This window comes from Lissotriton helveticus, chromosome 4_1, assembly GCF_964261635.1.
Source record: "Lissotriton helveticus chromosome 4_1, aLisHel1.1, whole genome shotgun sequence".
Classification (NCBI taxonomy): Eukaryota; Metazoa; Chordata; class Amphibia; order Caudata; family Salamandridae; genus Lissotriton; species Lissotriton helveticus.
Window position 1 is genome coordinate 83,773,932 of NC_136063.1, and position 21,644 is coordinate 83,795,575.

Consider the following 21,644-nt stretch of genomic DNA (forward strand, 5'->3'; position numbering starts at 1 on the left):
AAACCTGGGTAGAAGGTGTGACTTCTTCCCCTTGAAGCTTAACACTACCAAATGTCACAGGTATCAGTAACATTGGTGCCTGGAGGCCTGAAGTAGGCACAAGGCCTTGCAGGCCTTTCCTGATACTGGGAAAGGGTGAAATACACTGTACTGGGCATGTGAGGTGTTTTGCTTAAACACCTCCAGCCAGGGGGATAACCTAAAATCTTACCCTGCGCGGAGCTCCATAACCCTGGGTAATAGGTGTGCCTTCATCCCCTTGAAGCTCAACACCACCTTATGTCACAGGTATCAGTAACATTGGTGCCTGGAGGATGGATGTAGGCCCAAGGCCTTGCAGGCCTTTCCTGATACTGTGAAGGGGTGAAATAGACTTTATTGGGCATGTGAAGTGTTTTTCTTTAACACCTCCAGCCAGGGGGATAACCTGAAATCTTACCCTGCGCTGAGCTCCATAACCCTGGGTAGAAAGTGTGACTTCTTCCCCTTGAAGCTTAACACCACCAAATGTCACAGGTGTCAGTAACATTGGTGCCTGGAGGCTGGAAGTAGGCACAAGGCCTTGCAGGCCTTTCCTGGTACTTTGAAAGGGGTGAAATAGACTTTATTGGGCAAGTGAAGTGTTTTGCTTTAACACCTCAAGCCAGGGCGATAACATGAAATCTTACCCTGCGCTGAGCTCCATAACCCTGGGTAGAAGGTGTGACTTCTTCCCCTTGAAGCTTACCACCACCAAATGTCACAGGTATCAGTAACATTGGTGCCTGGAGGCTGGAAGTAGGCACAAGGCCTTACAGGCCTTTCCTGATACTGTGAAGGGGTGAAATAGACTTTAATGGGCACGTGGAGTGTTTTGCTTTAACACCTCCAGCCAGGGGGATAACCTGAAATCTTACCCTGCGCTGAGCTCCATAACCCTGGGTAGAAAGTGTGACTTCATCCACTTGAAGCTTAACACCACCAAATGTCACAGGTATCAGTAACATTGGTGCCTGGAGGCTGGGAGTAGGCACAAGGCCTTGCAGGCCTTTCCTGATACTGGGAAAGGGGTGAAATAGACTTTATTGGGCATGTGAAGTGTTTTGCTTTAACACCTCAAGCCAGGGCGATAACCTGAAATCTTACCCTGCGCTGAGCTCCATAACCCTGGGTAGAAGGTGTGACTTCATCCCCTTGAAGCTGAACACCTCCAAATGTCACAAGTATCGCAAGAACAGGTGCCTAGGGGCTGGAAGTAGGCCCAAAGCATTGCAGGACTTTCCTGATACTGTGGAGGGGTGAAATAGACTTTATTGGCCATGTGAAGTGTTTTACTTTAACACATCCAGCTAGGGGTGAAAAGCTGAAATCTTACCCTGCGCTGAGCTCCATAACCCTGGGTAGAAGGTGTGACTTCTTCCCCTTGAAGCTTACCACCACCAAATGTCACAGGTATCAGTAACATTGGTGCCTGGAGGCTGGAAAAGGGCACAATGCCTTGCAGGCCTTTCCTGATACTGTGGAGGGGTGAAATAGACTTTATTGGGCATGAGAAGTGTTTTGCTTCAACACATCCAGCTAGGGGTGAAAAGCTGAAATCTTACCCTGCGCTGAGCTCCATAACCCTGGGTAGAAGGTGTGACTTCATCCCCTTGAAGTTGAACAACACCAAATGTTACAGGTATCAGTACAATTGGTGCCTGGAGAATGGATGTAGGCCCAAGGCCTTGCAGTCCTTTCCTGATACTCTGGAGGGGTGAAATATACTTTATTGGGCATGTGAGGTGTTTTGCTTTAACACCTCCAGCCAAGGGGATAACCTAAATTCTTACCCTGCGCGGAGCTCCATAACCCTGGGTAGAAGGTGTGACTTCATCCCCTTGAAGTTGAACAACACCAAATGGCACAGGTATCAGTAAAATTGGTGCCTGGAGAATGGATGTAGGCCCAAGGCCTTGCAGGCCTTTCTTGATACTGTAAAAGGGGTGAAATAGACTTTATTGGGCATGTGGAGTGTTTTGCTTTAACACCTCCAGCCAGGGGGATAACTTGAAATCTTACCCTGCGCTGAGCTCCATAACCCTGGGTAGAAGGTGTGACTCCTTCCCCTTGAAGCTTAACACCACCAAATGTCACAGGTGTCAGTAACCTAGGTGCCTGGAGGCTGGAAGTAGGCCCAAGGCCATGCAGGCCTTTCCTGATACTGTGAAATGGTGAAATAGACTTTATTGGGCATGTGGAGTGTTTTGCTTTATCACCTCCAGCCAGGGGGATAACCTGAAATCTTACCCTGTGCTGAGCTCCATAACCCTGGGTAGAAGGTGTGACTTCTTCCCCTTGAAGCTTAACACCCCCAAATGTCACAGGTATCAGTAACATTGGTGCCTGGTGGCTGGAAGTAGGCACAAGGCCTTCGAGGCCTTTCCTGGTACTTTGAAAGGGGTGAAATAGACTTTATTGGGCAAGTGAAGTGCTTTGCTTTAACACCTCAAGCCAGGGCGATAACATGAAATCTTACCCTGCGCTGAGCTCCATAACCCTGGGTAGAAGGTGGGACTTCTTCCCCTTGAAGCTTAACACCACCAAATGTCACAGGTATCAGTAACATTGGTGCCTGGAGGCTGGAAGTAGGCACAAGGCCTTACAGGTCTTTCCTGATACTGTGAAGGGGTGAAATAGACTTTAATGGGCACGTGGAGTGTTTTGCTTTAACACCTCCAGCCAGGGGGATAACCTGAAATCTTACCCTGCGCTGAGCTCCATAACCCTGGGTAGAAAGTGTGACTTCATCCCCTTGAAGCTTAACACCACCAAATGTCACAGGTATCAGTAACATTGGAGCCTGGAGGCTGGGAGTAGGCACAAGGCCTTGCAGGCCTTTCCTGATACTGGGAAAGGGGTGAAATAGACTTTATTGGGCATGTGAAGTGTTTTGCTTTAACACCTCAAGCCAGGGCGATAACCTGAAATCTTACCCTGCGCTGAGCTCCATAACCCTGGGTAGAAGGTGTGACTTCATCCCCTTGAAGCTGAACACCTCCAAATGTCACAAGTATCCCAAGAACAGGTGCCTAGGGGCTGGAAGTAGGCCCAAAGCATTGCAGGACTTTCCTGATACTGTGGAGGGGTGAAATAGACTTTATTGGCCATGTGAAGTGTTTTGCTTTAACACATCCAGCTAGGGGTGAAAAGCTGAAATCTTACCCTGCGCTGAGCTCCATAACCCTGGGTAGAAGGTGTGACTTCTTCCCCTTGAAGCTTACCACCACCAAATGTCACAGGTATCAGTAACATTGGTGCCTGGAGGCTGGAAAAGGGCACAATGCCTTGCAGGCCTTTCCTGATACTGTGGAGGGGTGAAATAGACTTTATTGGGAATGAGAAGTGTTTTGCTTCAACACATCCAGCTAGGGGTGAAAAGCTGAAATCTTACCCTGCGCTGAGCTCCATAACCCTGGGTAGAAGGTGTGACTTCATCCCCTTGAAGTTGAACAACACCAAATGTCACAGGTATCAGTACAATTGGTGCCTGGAGAATGGATGTAGGCTCAAGGCCTTGCAGGCCTTTCCTGATACTCTGAAGGAGTGAAATAGACTTTACTTGGCATGTGTAGTGTTTTGCTTTAACACCTCAAGCCAGGGGGATAACCTGAAATCTTACCTTGCGCTGAGCTCCATAGCCCTGGATAAAAGGTGTGACTTCTTCCCCTTGAAGCTTAACACCACCAAATGTCACAGGTGTCAGTAACATTGGTGCCTGGGGGCTGGAAGTAGGCCCAAGGCCTTGCAGGCCTTTCCTGATACCGTGGAGGGGTGAAATAGACTTTATTGGGCATGAGAAGTGTTTTGCTTCAACACATCCAGCTAGGGGTGAAAAGGTGAAATCTTACCCTGCGCTGAGCTCCATAACCCTGGGTAGGAGGTGTGGCTTTATCCCCTTGAAGCTGAACACCTCCAAATGTCACAAGTATCACAATAACAGGTGCCTAGGGGCTGGAAGTAGGCCCAAGGCCTTGCAGGCCTTTCCTGATACTGTGAGGGGTGAAATAGACTTTATTGGGAATGAGAAGTGTTTTGCTTCAACACATCCAGCTAGGGGTGAAAAGCTGAAATCTTACCCTGCGCTGAGCTCCATAACCCTGGGTAGAAGGTGTGACTTCATCCCCTTGAAGCTTACCACCACCAAATGTCACAGGTATCAGTAACATTGGTGCCTGGAGGCTGGAAGAAGGCACAATGCCTTGCAGGCCTTTCCTGATACTGTGAAGGGGTGAAATAGACGTTATTGGGCATTTGAAGTGTTTTGCTTTAACACCTCAGGCCAGGGGGATAAACTGAAATCTTACCCTGCACTGAGCTCCATAACCCTGGGTAGAAGGTGTGACTTCTTCCCCTTGAAGCTTACCACCACCAAATGTCACAGGTATCAGTAACATTGGTGCCTGGAGGCTGGAAAAGGGCACAATGCCTTGCAGGCCTTTCCTGATACTGTGGAGGGGTGAAATAGACTTTATTGGGAATGAGAAGTGTTTTGCTTCAACACATCCAGCTAGGGGTGAAAAGCTGAAATCTTACCCTGCGCTGAGCTCCATAACCCTGGGTAGAAAGTGTGACTTCATCCCCTTGAAGTTGAACAACACCAAATGTCACAGGTATCAGTACAATTGGTGCCTGGTGGCTGGAAGTAGGCACAAGGCCTTGCAGGCCTTTCCTGGTACTTTGAAAGGGGTGAAATAGACTTTATTGGGCAAGTGAAGTGTTTTGCTTTAACACCTCAAGCCAGGGCGATAACATGAAATCTTACCCTGCGCTGAGCTCCATAACCCTGGGTAGAAGGTGGGACTTCATCCCCTTGAAGCTGAACACCTCCAAATGTCACAAGTATCGCAAGAACAGGTGCCTAGGGGCTGGAAGTAGGCCCAAAGCATTGCAGGACTTTCCTGATACTGTGGAGGGGTGAAATAGACTTTATTGGGCATGAGAAGTGTTTTGCTTCAACACATCCAGCTAGGGGTGAAAAGCTGAAATCTTACCCTGCGCTGAGCTCCATAACCCTGGGTAGAAGGTGTGACTTCATCCCCTTGAAGTTGAACAACACCAAATGTCACAGGTATCAGTACAATTGGTGCCTGGAGAATGGATGTAGGCCCAAGGCCTTGCAGTCCTTTCCTGATACTCTGGAGGGGTGAAATATACTTTATTGGGCATGTGAGGTGTTTTGCTTTAACACCTCCAGCCAAGGGGATAACCTAAATTCTTACCCTGCGCGGAGCTCCATAACCCTGGGTAGAAGGTGTGACTTCATCCCCTTGAAGTTGAACAACACCAAATGGCACAGGTATCAGTAAAATTGGTGCCTGGAGAATGGATGTAGGCCCAAGGCCTTGCAGGCCTTTCTTGATACTGTAAAAGGGGTGAAATAGACTTTATTGGGCATGTGGAGTGTTTTGCTTTAACACCTCCAGCCAGGGGGATAACTTGAAATCTTACCCTGCGCTGAGCTCCATAACCCTGGGTAGAAGGTGTGACTCCTTCCCCTTGAAGCTTAACACCACCAAATGTCACAGGTGTCAGTAACCTAGGTGCCTGGAGGCTGGAAGTAGGCCCAAGGCCATGCAGGCCTTTCCTGATACTGTGAAATGGTGAAATAGACTTTATTGGGCATGTGGAGTGTTTTGCTTTATCACCTCCAGCCAGGGGGATAACCTGAAATCTTACCCTGTGCTGAGCTCCATAACCCTGGGTAGAAGGTGTGACTTCTTTCCCTTGAAGCTTAACACCCCCAAATGTCACAGGTATCAGTAACATTGGTGCCTGGTGGCTGGAAGTAGGCACAAGGCCTTGCAGGCCTTTCCTGGTACTTTGAAAGGGGTGAAATAGACTTTATTGGGCAAGTGAAGTGTTTTGCTTTAACACCTCAAGCCAGGGCGATTACATGAAATCTTACCCTGCGCTGAGCTCCATAACCCTGGGTAGAAGGTGGGACTTCTTCCCCTTGAAGCTTAACACCACCAAATGTCACAGGTATCAGTAACATTGGTGCCTGGAGGCTGGAAGTAGGCACAAGGCCTTACAGGTCTTTCCTGATACTGTGAAGGGGTGAAATAGACTTTAATGGGCACGTGGAGTGCTTTGCTTTAACACCTCCAGCCAGGGGGATAACCTGAAATCTTACCCTGCGCTGAGCTCCATAACCCTGGGTAGAAAGTGTGACTTCATCCCCTTGAAGCTTAACACCACCAAATGTCACAGGTATCAGTAACATTGGAGCCTGGAGGCTGGGAGTAGGCACAAGGCCTTGCAGGCCTTTCCTGATACTGGGAAAGGGGTGAAATAGACTTTATTGGGCATGTGAAGTGTTTTGCTTTAACACCTCAAGCCAGGGCGATAACCTGAAATCTTACCCTGCGCTGAGCTCCATAACCCTGGGTAGAAGGTGTGACTTCATCCCCTTGAAGCTGAACACCTCCAAATGTCACAAGTATCCCAAGAACAGGTGCCTAGGGGCTGGAAGTAGGCCCAAAGCATTGCAGGACTTTCCTGATACTGTGGAGGGGTGAAATAGACTTTATTGGCCATGTGAAGTGTTTTGCTTTAACACATCCAGCTAGGGGTGAAAAGCTGAAATCTTACCCTGCGCTGAGCTCCATAACCCTGGGTAGAAGGTGTGACTTCTTCCCCTTGAAGCTTACCACCACCAAATGTCACAGGTATCAGTAACATTGGTGCCTGGAGGCTGGAAAAGGGCACAATGCCTTGCAGGCCTTTCCTGATACTGTGGAGGGGTGAAATAGACTTTATTGGGAATGAGAAGTGTTTTGCTTCAACACATCCAGTTAGGGGTGAAAAGCTGAAATCTTACCCTGCGCTGAGCTCCATAACCCTGGGTAGAAGGTGTGACTTCATCCCCTTGAAGTTGAACAACACCAAATGTCACAGGTATCAGTACAATTGGTGCCTGGAGAATGGATGTAGGCTCAAGGCCTTGCAGGCCTTTCCTGATACTCTGAAGGAGTGAAATAGACTTTACTTGGCATGTGTAGTGTTTTGCTTTAACACCTCAAGCCAGGGGGATAACCTGAAATCTTACCCTGCGCTGAGCTCCATAGCCCTGGATAAAAGGTGTGACTTCTTCCCCTTGAAGCTTAACACCACCAAATGTCACAGGTGTCAGTAACATTGGTGCCTGGGGGCTGGAAGTAGGCCCAAGGCCTTGCAGGCCTTTCCTGATACCGTGGAGGGGTGAAATAGACTTTATTGGGCATGAGAAGTGTTTTGCTTCAACACATCCAGCTAGGGGTGAAAAGGTGAAATCTTACCCTGCGTTGAGCTCCATAACCCTGGGTAGGAGGTGTGGCTTTATCCCCTTGAAGCTGAACACCTCCAAATGTCACAAGTATCACAATAACAGGTGCCTAGGGGCTGGAAGTAGGCCCAAGGCCTTGCAGGCCTTTCCTGATACTGTGGAGGGGTGAAATAGACTTTATTGGGAATGAGAAGTGTTTTGCTTCAACACATCCAGCTAGGGGTGAAAAGCTGAAATCTTACCCTGCGCTGAGCTCCATAACCCTGGGTAGAAGGTGTGACTTCATCCCCTTGAAGCTTACCACCACCAAATGTCACAGGTATCAGTAACATTGGTGCCTGGAGGCTGGAAGAAGGCACAATGCCTTGCAGGCCTTTCCTGATACTGTGAAGGGGTGAAATAGACTTTATTGGGCATTTGAAGTGTTTTGCTTTAACACCTCAGGCCAGGGGGATAAACTGAAATCTTACCCTGCACTGAGCTCCATAACCCTGGGTAGAAAGTGTGACTTCATCCCCTTGAAGTTGAACAACACCAAATGTCACAGGTATCAGTACAATTGGTGTCTGGAGGCTGGAAGTAGGCCCAAGGCCTTGCAGGCCTTTCCTGATACTGTGAAGGGGCGAAATACAATTTATTGGGCATGTGAAGTGTTTTGCTTTAACACCTCAAGCCAGGGGGAGAACCTGAAATCATACCCTGCACTGAGCTCTATAACCCTGGGTAGAAGGTGTGACTTCATCCCCTTGAAGTTGAACAACACCAAATGTCACAGGTATCAGTACAATTGGTGCCTGGAAAATGGATGTAGGCCCAAGGCATTGCAGGCCTTTCCTGATACTGTGAAGGGGTGAAATAGACTTTATTGGGCATGTGAGGTGTTTTGCTTCAACACATCCAGCTAGGGGTGAAAAGCTGAAATCTTACCCTGCGCTGAGCTCCATAACCCTGGGTAGAAGGTGCAACTTCTTCCCCTTGAAGCTTAACACCACCAAATGTCACAGGTATCAGTAAAATTAGTGCCTGGAGGCTGGAAATAGGCCCAAGGCCTTGCAGGCCTTTCCTGATACCGTGGAGTGGTGAAATAGACTTTATTGGGAATGAGAAGTGTTTTGCTTCAACACATCCAGCTAGGGGTGAAAAGCTGAAATCTTACCCTGCGCTGAGCTCCATAACCCTGGGTAGAAGGTGTGACTTCATCCCCTTGAAGTTGAACAACACCAAATGTCACAGGTATCAGTACAATTGGTGCCTGGAGAATGGATGTAGGCTCAAGGCCTTGCAGGCCTTTCCTGATACTCTGAAGGAGTGAAATAGACTTTACTTGGCATGTGTAGTGTTTTGCTTTAACACCTCAAGCCAGGGGGATAACCTGAAATCTTACCCTGCGCTGAGCTCCATAGCCCTGGATAAAAGGTGTGACTTCTTCCCCTTGAAGCTTAACACCACCAAATGTCACAGGTGTCAGTAACATTGGTGCCTGGGGGCTGGAAGTAGGCCCAAGGCCTTGCAGGCCTTTCCTGATACCGTGGAGGGGTGAAATAGACTTTATTGGGCATGAGAAGTGTTTTGCTTCAACACATCCAGCTAGGGGTGAAAAGGTGAAATCTTACCCTGCGCTGAGCTCCATAACCCTGGGTAGGAGGTGTGGCTTTATCCCCTTGAAGCTGAACACCTCCAAATGTCACAAGTATCACAATAACAGGTGCCTAGGGGCTGGAAGTAGGCCCAAGGCCTTGCAGGCCTTTCCTGATACTGTGGAGGGGTGAAATAGACTTTATTGGGAATGAGAAGTGTTTTGCTTCAACACATCCAGCTAGGGGTGAAAAGCTGAAATCTTACCCTGCGCTGAGCTCCATAACCCTGGGTAGAAGGTGTGACTTCATCCCCTTGAAGCTTACCACCACCAAATGTCACAGGTATCAGTAACATTGGTGCCTGGAGGCTGGAAAAGGGCACAATGCCTTGCAGGCCTTTCCTGATACTGTGGAGGGGTGAAATAGACTTTATTGGGAATGAGAAGTGTTTTGCTTCAACACATCCAGCTAGGGGTGAAAAGCTGAAATCTTACCCTGCGCTGAGCTCCATAACCCTGGGTAGAAAGTGTGACTTCATCCCCTTGAAGTTGAACAACACCAAATGTCACAGGTATCAGTACAATTGGTGTCTGGAGGCTGGAAGTAGGCCCAAGGCCTTGCAGGCCTTTCCTGATACTGTGAAGGGGCGAAATACAATTTATTGGGCATGTGAAGTGTTTTGCTTTAACACCTCAAGCCAGGGGGAGAACCTGAAATCATACCCTGCACTGAGCTCTATAACCCTGGGTAGAAGGTGTGACTTCATCCCCTTGAAGTTGAACAACACCAAATGTCACAGGTATCAGTACAATTGGTGCCTGGAGAATGGATGTAGGCCCAAGGCCTTGCAGTCCTTTCCTGATACTCTGGAGGGGTGAAATATACTTTATTGGGCATGTGAGGTGTTTTGCTTTAACACCTCCAGCCAAGGGGATAACCTAAATTCTTACCCTGCGCGGAGCTCCATAACCCTGGGTAGAAGGTGTGACTTCATCCCCTTGAAGCTTAACACCACCAAATGTCACAGGTATCAGTAACATTGGTGCCTGGAGGCTGGAAGTAGGCACAAGGCCTTGCATGCCTTTCCTGCTACTGGGAAAGGGTGAAATACAATTTATTGGGCATGTGAAGTGTTTTGCTTAAACACCTCCAGCCAGGGGGATAACCTGAATTCTTACCCTGCGCGGAGTTCCTTAACCCTGGGTAGGAGGAGTGACTTTGTCCCCTTGAAGCTGCAGGCTTCATAATGTCACAAGTATCACGTAAATAGGTGCCTGGAGGCTGGAAATGTGCCTAGGGTCTTGCAGGCCTGGGTCTGATACTGTAAAGGGGTTAGACACAGTGTTGGAATAAAGAATTCTTTTGTTTGCCCACCTCCAGCCAGGGTTGGAACCTGACATCTTACCCTGAACGGAGCTCCATAGCCCAGGCTAGTAGGAGCAACTGTATCCCCTTTGAAGATTAACTCCGCCAAATGTTACAAGTATCCCTAAAAGAGGTGTTTGGAGGCTAGGAATGGGCCCACAGCCTTGTGCTGATACTGTAACAGGGGGGGATCTCACCCTGCGCGGAGCTCCATAGCCCTGTGCAGAAATAGACACTTTGTGCCTGCAGGCTAGAAATGGGCTTGGGACACTGAAGGCTAGGATCTGATAATGCAAAGGGCTTTATATACCTTTTGAATGACGTTTTTTTTTTTCTCCGCCTCCAGCCAAAGGGGAAATCCTGAAACATTACCCTAATCGGAGCTCCATAGCCCTGTGTAGAAAAAGTGACTTAGTCCCCTAGAACCTAAACATTGAGCAAAATATATATATATATATATTTTGTATTAACAGTTTTAAATGGGTAAATTGTACCCGGATCGGAGATCCATAGGCCGGGTAGAAAAAGTGACTTTGTCCCCTTCAACCTAGAGTTATTTGAAGAAGAAGAAAAAAATTGTATGTGTATATATTTTTTTATTTATTTATTTATTTTGGACCACCTTCAGCTTAGGGGGAAAACCTGAAGTTTTACCCGGATCGGAGCTCCACATCCTCGGGTAGAAACAGTGACGTTGTCCCCTTGAACCTAAAGTTAGTTAAAAAAAAAAAAAAAAAATTTAGATTTTTTTTTTTTTTGCCGACCTCCGGCTAAGGGGGGAAACCCGAAATTGTACCCGAATCGGAGCTCCCCAGCCCTGGGTAGAACAAGTGACTTTGTCCCCTTGAAACTAAGGAAATAGTAAAAAAAAAAAAAAATGTATATATATAGTTATTTTTTTTGCCGACCTCCAGCTAAGGGGGGAAACCGGAAATGTTACCCGAATCGGAGTTCATCGGCCCTGGGTAGAAAAAGTGACTTGGTCCCCTTGAACATAAAGTTAGAAAAAAAGAAGAAAAAATGTATGTATCGTTTTTTGTTTAGTTTTTTTTTGCCGACCTCCAGCTAAGGGGGAAATGCGGAAATTTTACCCGAATCGGAGCTCACCAGCCCTGGGTAGAAGTAGTGCCCACGTCCCCTTGAACCAAAATGTCCACACACAAAAAAAGAAAAATACTGAAAGCGTTGTGTAAAGGCCCACGGGGACCCGTAAACGGACATGGTGGTTCGCCACATCATTTAGGACCCCACACCCTCTTCCTATGGGCCTGCATGGGAACCCTGTTGTATCGACTATTAAGCCCCTAGGGCTTATGCTCCTGGGCGGAAGACAAAGTTGGAGTTAGCACGGCCATTCCGCCGCCCGGCCATCTGGTCGCCGTAGCTGACTGGGCCATCTGGTCGCCGACCAGATGGCCCAGTGAGCTGCGGCGACCAGATGGCCGGGCGGCGGAATGGCCGCGCTGACTCCAACTTTGTCTCCCAGCCGGGCGCTGTAAGCCCCCACTACGTGGGGGGCTTAATAGTCGGTGAACTGCGTGACTCGTGGGACCCTGAGCCGGGCTAAACCCACTTTAGGTCCCCAGGCAAGGGCTCCATGATGGCGGGCCCCTGGGCCGTGCTACACCCACCTTAGGTCCCCAGGCAAGGGCTCCATGATGGCAGGCCGCTGGACCGGGCTGAACCCACAGTAGGTCCCCAGGAAAGGGCTCCATGTTGGCGTGCCCCTGGGCCGGGCTAAACCTGCCTTATCTCCCCTGTGAAGGGCTCCAGGATAACGTGACCCTGGGACGGGCTAAACACCAATTAGGTCCCCAGGCCAGGGCTCCGTGATGGCAGGCCCCTGGACCGGGCTGAACCTACCTTAGGTCCCCAGTCCAGGGCTCCATGATGGCAGGCCCCTGGACCGGGCTGAACCCACCTTCGGTCCCCAGACATGGGCTCCATGATGGCGGGCCCCTGGGCCGGGCTAAACCCACCGTAGGTCCCCAGTCCAGGGCTCCATGATGGCAGGCCCCTGGACCGGGCTGAACCCACCTTAGGTCCCCAGGCAAGGGCTCCATGATGGCGGGCCCCTGGGCCGGGCTAAACCCACCGTAGGTCCCCAGCCCAGGGCTCCATGATGGCAGGCCCCTGGACCGGACTGAACCCACCTTAGGTCCCCAGGCAAGGGCTCCATGATGGCGGGCCCCTGGGCCGGGCTAAAACTGCCTTATCTCCCCAGTAAAGGGCTCCAGGATAACGAGACCCTGGGACGGGCTAAACACTCCTTAGGTCCCCAGTCCAGGGCTCCATGATGGCAGGCCCCCTGGACCGGGCTGAACCCACCTTAGGTCCCCAGGCAAGGGCTCCATGATGGCAGGCCCCTGGGCCGTGCTAAACCCACCTTAGGTCCCCAGGCAAGGGCTCCATGATGGCAGGCCGCTGGACCGGGCTGAACCCACAGTAGGTCCCCAGGCAAGGGCTCCATGTTGGCGTGCACCTGGGCCGGGCTAAACCTGCCTTATCTCCCCAGTGAAGGGCTCCAGGATAACGGGACCCTGGGACGGGCTAAACACGAATTAGGTCCCCAGTCCAGGGCTCCGTGGTGGCGGGCCCCTGGACCGGGCTGAGCCCGCCTTAGGTCACCAGTTTAGGGCTCCATGGTTGCGGGCCCCTGGGCCGGGCTAAACACGCCTTAGGTCCCCAGTTTAGAGCTCCAGGAAAACGGGACCCTGGGCCGGGCTAAACCCACCGTAGGTCCCCAGGCAAGGGCTCCATAATGGCGGGCACCTGGGCCGGTCTAAACACCCCCTTAGGAACCCAGTCCAGGGCTCCTGAATGGCGGGCTCCTGGGGCCACGGGACAGCGCCCGACATGGTAGGGTGGCACCGGAGCAAATCCCCTGGTATTGGGCTAGCGAGTAGCCGATCCCGGCTCTGCGGGAACAATAGTGCATAGACACAGCTCTCCCATGACATCGTGGTCGGCTCTTAAAAGAGCCTTTGGGTTGGTGTTTTGCGTTTTTCCGTGGGCAAGTCGAGTGTTTAACCGCCGAATCCGTAGAGGGTGCGGCCCTGGCGCTTCAGGGCATAGACCACATCCATGGCGGTGACGGTCTTCCTCTTGGCGTGCTCGGTGTAGGTGACGGCGTCCCGGATCACGTTCTCCAGGAAAACCTTGAGCACCCCGCGGGTCTCCTCGTAGATGAGGCCGGAGATGCGCTTGACTCCGCCACGGCGCGCCAGGCGGCGAATGGCCGGCTTGGTGATGCCCTGGATGTTGTCCCGGAGCACCTTGCGGTGCCTCTTGGCGCCGCCTTTGCCGAGCCCCTTCCCTCCTTTGCCGCGTCCAGACATGTTCTCCTCTTGATGCTGTGAGCAGAAATGACGACTTAGGCCCGCACGGCTGCTTATATGGAGGCGGAGCGGACCTGCGCGGGAGCACCAAGTGACGCCCAGTGAGGCGGGAGAGCCCGGGCCCCGGCCCGCCCTCTGCAGGGAGCGGGGACTGGAGCTGCCGTTGCCGTTTGAAAAAGAGCGGGCTCCCAGCCCGCCTTTGTCATGGGCTGGCTCAGCAGCTTCCGTCGGTGCACGGATCAGTCAAACACACGCAAGCACCTTCCTTCCCGGCCCCCACTTGTGACCGCGGCCCACCTATCCCATGCCTTCCGGTGCCCCCTCTCCAATATCAGCAGAAGGCTCGGACATGTTTTAATGGAGCCAGCACACGTTAGCGGCCTCACCGGCACCACCCCGGGGCGTTTGGCCGCCTGCAACCACGTAACACTGCCCACATCTCGCGCCCGGCTGGGGCAAGCCTGCAAAATGTGTCCCCCAAGAATGAAAAAATATATATGTAGAATATTGTTTGAAAAAGGAGCGCGCTCCCAGCCCGCCTCTTTGTCAGCGGCTCCCGATCGGGCTCAGCAGCTGCCGCCGGTGCACTGATCAGTCAAACACACACACACACACACACTCCACCTTCCAGGCCCCCACTTGTCACCGCGGCCCGGCTAACCCTCTCGCTCGGTGCCCGCTCAGCTGGGGAAGAGTCTGCAAAATGTGTCCCTGAAAATTAAAATTATATATGTATATACAAAAAAAAAAAAAAAAAAACATAATATGGTCGGCCTCATGCTAGGCTTTGGGACGGGACTACATTAAAGTGTACGGCCAGAGCTTGGGCATGCCCTCCGCTACAAAGCTACGGTTGCGGGCGCTGCCGCATCTATGAAGCCGCTAGAGTAACACCATGGCACGGATAAGCTCTTTGATGGAGTCTGTGGTTGGCCCTGAAAAGAGCCTTTGTGTTTAGGGTGTGTTTCCACGGGGGTCTGCGGGCCTTTACTTGCTTGCTTTGCCCTGCGCCTTGTGGCTCTCGGTTTTCTTGGGCAGCAGCACGGCCTGGATGTTGGGCAAGACTCCTCCCTGGGCGATGGTGACTCGGCCCAGCAGCTTGTTCAGCTCCTCGTCGTTGCGGATGGCCAGCTGGAGGTGTCTGGGGATGATGCGGGTCTTCTTGTTGTCCCGGGCCGCGTTGCCAGCCAGCTCCAGGATCTCAGCGGTCAGGTACTCCAGCACTGCAGCCAGATAGACGGGGGCACCGGCGCCCACCCTCTCGGCGTAGCTTCCCTTCCGGAGCAGCCTGTGCACACGGCCCACGGGGAACTGGAGCCCGGCTCTGGAAGAGCGTGTCTTGGCCTTGGCGCGGGCCTTTCCTCCTTGCTTTCCTCGTCCAGACATGGCGATCGGTCTCGGGGTCTCAGTCACACAACAGAGAGAATAATACTTCTCTTTCTGCTGGACTCGGTGATATAAAGACTTCGGGAGCGTCTGATTGGTTGACAGCTAGGCGCTGATAGTACTTCTCATTGGAGGAGGACTTAACATAGGAAGTGGGGAGCCTGCCAATGAGAAGGGAGAACCGGGAAGAAGACTGCTTTGCACGCCAAGCCCATAAATACAAGTGCAGAGCGCGTAGGCTTTATTTCTCTCGGCTTCACAGCAAGCAGTGAAATATCTTCGACCATGCCTGAACCAGCCAAGTCCGCGCCGGCTCCCAAGAAGGGCTCCAAGAAAGCGCTCTCCAAGCCGCCCAAGAAGGACGGGAAGAAGCGCAGGAAGAGCAGGAAGGAAAGCTATGCCATCTACATTTACAAAGTGATGAAGCAGGTGCACCCAGATACCGGCATTTCCTCCAAGGCCATGGGCATCATGAACTCCTTCGTGAACGACATCTTCGAGCGCATCGCTAGCGAGTCTTCCAAACTGGCTCTCTACAACTCGCGGCGCACCATCACCTCCCGGGAGATCCAGACTGCAGTCCGCCTTCTGCTGCCCGGAGAGCTGGCCAAGCACGCCGTGTCGGAGGGCACCAAGGCCGTCACCAAGTACACCAGCGCCAAGTAAGGCTTCGAGGCGCATCACCAACGAACACAACGGCTCTTTTAAGGGCCAATCACTTCCTCCTCTAAGAGCTAATGTGCTTCTGTTATCACTTGAGAAATATGTGTTTTAGAAGGGTAATGTTGAGTGCAGAAAGGCCCGCTCTCACGGGGCTTGCTGCAAACCGAGGGCCGACAGAGCAGTCAACCCGTTTTGCCTCTTTAAATTAACATATCCCTATGAATGAGCCCTCATTGGGACCAAGTGTCACATAAGCACTGTAACGATGCGGTTACATAAACCCACTGGGAATTCGTGCATCTGCCCTTGGGCTTATTCTTTTCCATGTATGGGGCGAACAGTGTTTGTGTGAGCGGGTTTAACGTTGTGTTAGTACTTCTAAGACCCTGGGGAACGGCTATAATCCGCCCCGGGGCAAACGTTCCTGAAATCGGACACATGAACCCGATGTACCGGGAGCACAGATGCGCCATAGCGCTGGCTTGTGACCAGCGGATCCCTACACAATCCTCTACCCCCAAAGAAGCGCTCTATTAAATGAAGGACACGTTTAAGAGGTGTTTGTGCACTGTGAACACAGAGTGCTCTGGTTCCCCCCCCCAGAGCCGGTATAAGTTGCCCAGTACTCGAGGTACTCTCAGAACCCGACGTACCGGGGGCACAGATGCCCCATAGTGCTGGCTTGTGACCCGCGGATCCCGACCACAACCCTCTACCCAAACAACGCTTTAAAATGAAGGACACATTGGAGAGGTGTTGGTGCACTGTGAACACAGAGTGCTCTGGTTTCTCAAGAGCCGGCGGTATAAGTTGCCCAGTGCTCGTGGTACTCACAGCCCACCCTCCCTGACGTGTTAAAACACGTGCCATGACAGATAGGATAAGCTCGTAGGTGACAGGGTGGTGGCCCTTAAAAGAGCCGTTGTGGTGGTTGTCCGGGTCGGTCTGTCGCCTTAGGCCCTCTCGCCTCGGATGCGACGTGCCAGCTGGATGTCCTTGGGCATGATGGTCACCCTCTTGGCGTGGATGGCGCACAGGTTGGTGTCCTCGAAGAGCCCGACCAGGTAGGCCTCGCTGGCCTCCTGCAGGGCCATGACGGCGGAGCTCTGGAAGCGCAGGTCGGTCTTGAAGTCCTGGGCGATCTCCCTCACCAGGCGCTGGAAGGGCAGCTTGCGGATGAGGAGCTCGGTGGACTTCTGGTAGCGGCGGATCTCGCGGAGGGCCACGGTGCCGGGCCGGTAGCGGTGAGGCTTCTTGACGCCGCCGGTGGCAGGCGCGCTCTTGCGGGCAGCCTTGGTGGCCAGCTGCTTGCGGGGCGCTTTGCCGCCGGTGGACTTGCGGGCTGTCTGCTTGGTGCGGGCCATGGCGGGAGCGGTCTCTCTCGGCGAAGGCAGAGAAGAATGGCGTCGAACGGGGAAAGAGCCCTATTTATGCGCTCACAGACGGAGGGCTGCTCTGATTGGCTGAGGAGACCGCCCCACGTTCGAAAATAGCCCGCGGTGTGCAACGATTGGTTACTGGACCGGAGGCTGCAGCCTAGCTGTCCAATGAGCTGTGGATAAAAGAGAACCCTCCGGTTGGATGATGTAGCCGGAGCCCGCGCCCCGGCCAGCCTTTGTCTCCGTGTCCGTCCGTCCACTGGTGGTCCACCCGACCCCGGTCAACCGGGAGAGGAGCCCGAGATGTCATGAGCACGCCGCCCTGGAACACTCCCCGTTACCTGCGCTCGATGGAAAGTTCACAATCGTCTGCTTTATGCAGACACTATGTCGAGTTTGCCCGGGTACAGTGAAAGCACCAACACACACACACACACGTTAGCACACGTTTATAATAAACTGAGGTCTCATAACTCCCAGACCCCCTTTTACCCGCCCCATGTCACCCTGGAGCACGCAGTGCCCTGCGCTCCATTTAAAGTTCACAATCGTCTGCTTTATGCAGACACTATGTCGAGTCTGCCCGGGTACAGTGAAAGCACCGAGACACAAACACGTTATTGCACATGTACTATGAACGGAGGTCTTATAACTCCCGGACCCCCTTGTTTTCTATGTGATAACGATTTCAATCCACTCAGCACCGAAAGAGCCGTTTTATATGGCCAAGATCACACGCAGCACTCGCCTGTGAAACGGTGCGCTGGGATGTATTGTGCGGTTTATTTTTGGAAAAGTGGGGCATTGGGTGGGTGCAAAGGTGGGGATGAACACGCTCTCTTCTAGACAGGGTGGTGGCCCTTAAAAGAGCCTTTGTGTTTGCAGTGTCTCGGTGCAAGCCCTTACTTCTTCTTGGGTGCTGCCTTTTTGGGCTTGGCTGCTTTGGGCTTGGCTGCCTTGGGTTTGACTACCTTGGCAGGGCTTTTCTTGGCTACTTTGGGCTTCGCCGCCTTGGCTTTCGCTGGGCTCTTGGCAGCCTTCTTGGCGGGGGCAGCCTTGGGCTTCTTGGGGCTCTTGGCTGCCGCTGGCTTCTTGACCTTCTTCGGGCTCTTCTTGACCCCCGCGGGAGCCTTTTTGGGCTTCTTGGCGGCAGGGGCAGCTTTCTTGGCCGCTGGCTTCTTGGTGGCTGTCTTCTTTGCCGCCTTCTTGCCCACCAGCTGCTTCTTGTTCACCTTGAAGGAGCCGGAGGCCCCGGTGCCCTTCAGCTGGGCTAGGGCGCCTTTGCTGACCAGGCTCTTCAGGGAGACCTTTACACGGCCCTTGTTCTTGTCCGCATCGTAGCCGGCGGCGAGCAGCCCCTTCTTCAGGGCCGACAGGGAGACTCCCTTCCTCTCGGCCGAGGCAGTCACCACCTTCATAATCATGTCGGACACGCTGGGACCGGAAGGCTTCTTGGCCTTGGAGGCCCCCGCAGCTTTCTTCTGCTGCTTCTTCTTGGGGGCGACCTCAGCGGGAGGCGCCGCGACGGCTGGAGCGGTTTCTGCCATTGTAATGCAAGTCTGGGCGCAGGCACTGTCAGAGAGCAGAAATGTACCGCCCGAGCCGAGCCCCGTGCATATATAGGGAGGAGCCAGCCCCTGATTGGTCCCGGGGAGAGAGGGCTGTGCGAGGCGCACTCGGCTCCCTGCTCCCAGCTGACTTTTGTGTTTCCTTCCATCGGAATAACTAAGTTTTAAAACACAATCAGTTAAACACACGCTCCCAGGCACACATGAAAAGAAGCCCAGCTTCAGCCCCTTCCCGCTCCCGCCCCCGTTTCAGCTGCCCCCGTCCTCAGAGGCTCGTAATCCGCCGTGAATCTCTGCCCTCCCCCGATGGCTGACGCCTCCGTGCCTGGAATCCCGGGCCTCGGGCCCCTTTTCCCCGGTCCACCCTCGCGCTCCGAGGCCGGGAGCGGCGGCCCGCGGGCGGGAGGGGCCTCCTGCAGGGAGCGGGCCCTGTGGCGGCGCAGTGGGGCTCCGGGGGCCGCGGGGAACGGGTTCTGGAACGGGCCGAAGTAACACAGGGCTCCGCCGGACGAGCGCGGGGAGTGGAGACAATGCCCGGGGTCCAGGGGGGCCCTCGCCGCGCGCCCGCACCCTCGGCTGTGGCACCCACGAGTCGGGGGCAGCCGGGGGACTTTCACAAGCAGCGGGGCACGGTCCGGGCTCAGGCATCACCAGGGGTGCTGCGCGCTGATAGCTGCACATGGAGGCAGAGGGCATTCACTGCCAAGCGCCGAGCTGGAGGAGACGGGCGCAGACTCCACATCATAAGCACACAGTGGCACGGTGAAGGCAGGCGGCCGAGTCAGGCCTGCATGTTTAACGGCACCCAGAGTGAGAGCAGAGGGTGTGAATGCACCTGAAATGGTGACCCCCCCCCCCAGTACCTGCATGGAGGCACTCTGCTGAGCTGCTTTTTTTACAGCTGGAGTTAGGTTTACCACTCAGGTGACGTACCTAGAAGGGAACCGACCTTAACAACGCGGTCAAAACACCGCAGTACATTTAGATCTCTGCATTTACCCCGCAAATCGTTTCCACGACTTGCACTGGAGGGCGCTCTACACTAAGGAATAGTGTGATTTACTATTCCAACACCTTCCCTCCCTGGCATAGTAAATCATACTATTCCTAAGTCTAGATCGCCCTCCCGTGCAAGTTGTGGAAAGCGCCTAAAAAAGCAATGTAATGTACCGCAATCTAATTCTTACATCATACATCCCACAGTACAGAGTGAGGCCTGTGACTATCACCGTTCTAGTGAGCCCGATTGCTGGCGTGGGGACCACTCCTGAATCAAATGGTCTGTCAAGAGTGCGACCTGCGCCCACAAATCAGATTCTGCGCCTGGCAGCCTGATTGAGATCTACTTCTAAATACCGGTTTTCGCCTTGGATGTAGGTAGAGTGAACCACAAATCAAACACTTCTCACAGTACAAAACGTACATCAACAGTTTCAGATCTTAGCCTTCAGGTACTCTGGCCCAGCCCTAGCTTGTCACAGGTATAACTAAAACTGGTGCCTGTAGGCTGGAAACACTCCCAAGGCCTTGCAAGCCTTTCCTGATAATGTGAACAGGCGAAGTACACTTTACTGGACATGTGAAGTGTTTTGCTTTAACACCTCCAGTCATGGGTGAAGCCTGAAATCTTACCCTGCGCTGAGCTCCATAACCCTGGGTAGAAAGTGCGACTTCATCCCCTTGAAGCTTAACACCACCAAATGTCACAGGTATCAGTAAAACTGGTGCCTGGAGGCTGGAAGTAGGCCCAAGGCCTTGCAGGCATTTCCTGATACTGGGAGAGGGTGAAATGCACTGTACTGGGCATGTGCGGTGTTTTGCTTAAACACCTCCAGCCAGGGGGATAACCTAAAATCTTACCCTGCGCTGAGTTCCATAACCCTGGGTAGAAAGTGTGACTTCATCCCCTTGAAGCTTAACACCACCAAATCTCGCAGGTATCAGTAAAAATGGTGCCTGGAGGTAGGCCCAAGGCCTTGCAGGCCTTTCCAGATACTGTGGAGGGGTGAAATAGACTTTCTTGGGCATGAGAAGTGTTTTGCTTCAACACATCCAGCTAGGGGTGAAAAGCTGAAATCTTACCCTGCACTGAGCTCCATAACCCTGGGTAGAAGGTGTGACTTCATCCCCTTGAAGTTGAACAACACCAAATGTCACAGGTATCAGTACAATTGGTGTCCGGAGGCTGGAAGTAGTCCCAAGGCCTTGCAGGCCTTTCCTGATACTGTGAAGGGGTGAAATAGACTTTAATGGGCATGTGAAGTGTTTTCCTTTAACACCTCCAGCCAGGGGGGGGTTAACCTAAATTCGTACCCTGCTCGGAGCTCCATTACCCTGGGTCGAAGGTGCAACTTCATCCCCTTGAAGCTTAACACGTCCAAATGTCACAGTGGAGTTCTGGACTTTTTGGTTCCGTCCAGAGGTGTCAGGGATAACACCCGAAGACCCCGGAGTTCCACCTGTCTTGGTGCACAAACAAACAGAAACACGGGCTTCTCGATGGTGGCGTCAAAGACCAAAGGTTTATTACTGCAGGGACACAGAAGTCACAGAAACTACACATGGGCAGTATCTAGGAGCCTGTTCGATTTGTACAAAGAGGGTTGTTCCTTATATACTAAATATTCTGCTCGGGGCAAATTCTTTACATGTTACCACAGTTCTAAACATTCGTGTCTTGAACAATAAATATTTGGCGTTGCACAGGAATCGTCAACAGTATCTGATGTCAAAACATTACGAATGAGGGGTTCCCACTAGTCCATCATAATCCCATGTCAATTCTTCATTCAAGACCCGGACCGCCTCATCGTAAATTTCGTTACCTCCCCCTAATAAAGGCCCAGAAGGAAAGGAGCAGAGCCAGGTGCAGAAGATAGAAAGACAGGATAAGAAATGTTTGTGGGTCGTAAATGGGCACGGTTACCAGCTTCGGCCGCCTAATCATGATCAGGCCAACGAACACAAGAACCAGTATAGCAGGACTGGCCTCAGGCTGGGGAGGCAGTTCTTGCCGAGTCATGCTGCCACAGCGTTGCTGGCCTAAGGTGCACGTGTCACTAGCAAGGTGAATCGCCGGTTAA

At 52.5% G+C, this 21,644-nt stretch overlaps 2 protein-coding genes across 2 annotated transcripts; one reads left to right on the plus strand and one right to left on the minus strand.

Annotated features, from left to right (window-relative positions):
- The first annotated feature begins 15,236 nt into the window (after positions 1–15,236).
- LOC144827017 (histone H2B 1.2-like) lies at positions 15,237–15,617 on the plus strand. Its single transcript, XM_078685482.1, has one exon. It carries the CDS (start codon positions 15,237–15,239, stop codon positions 15,615–15,617), a length of 381 nt encoding a protein of 126 aa, XP_078541608.1.
- A 2,144-nt stretch (positions 15,618–17,761) lies between these two features.
- On the minus strand, positions 17,762–18,540 carry LOC144827018 (histone H1.3-like). The gene has a single exon (XM_078685483.1). The coding sequence runs from the start codon at positions 18,538–18,540 to the stop codon at positions 17,896–17,898; it is 645 nt and encodes a 214-aa protein (XP_078541609.1). The 3' UTR covers positions 17,762–17,895.
- Between the last annotated feature and the right edge of the window lie 3,104 nt (positions 18,541–21,644).

Coding starts and splice junctions, on each gene's coding strand:
- LOC144827017 (XM_078685482.1), top strand. CDS start 15,237: ATGCCTGAACCAGCCAAGTCCGCGCCGGCTCCCAAGAAGGGCTCCAAG.
- LOC144827018 (XM_078685483.1), bottom strand. CDS start 18,540: ATGGCAGAAACCGCTCCAGCCGTCGCGGCGCCTCCCGCTGAGGTCGCC.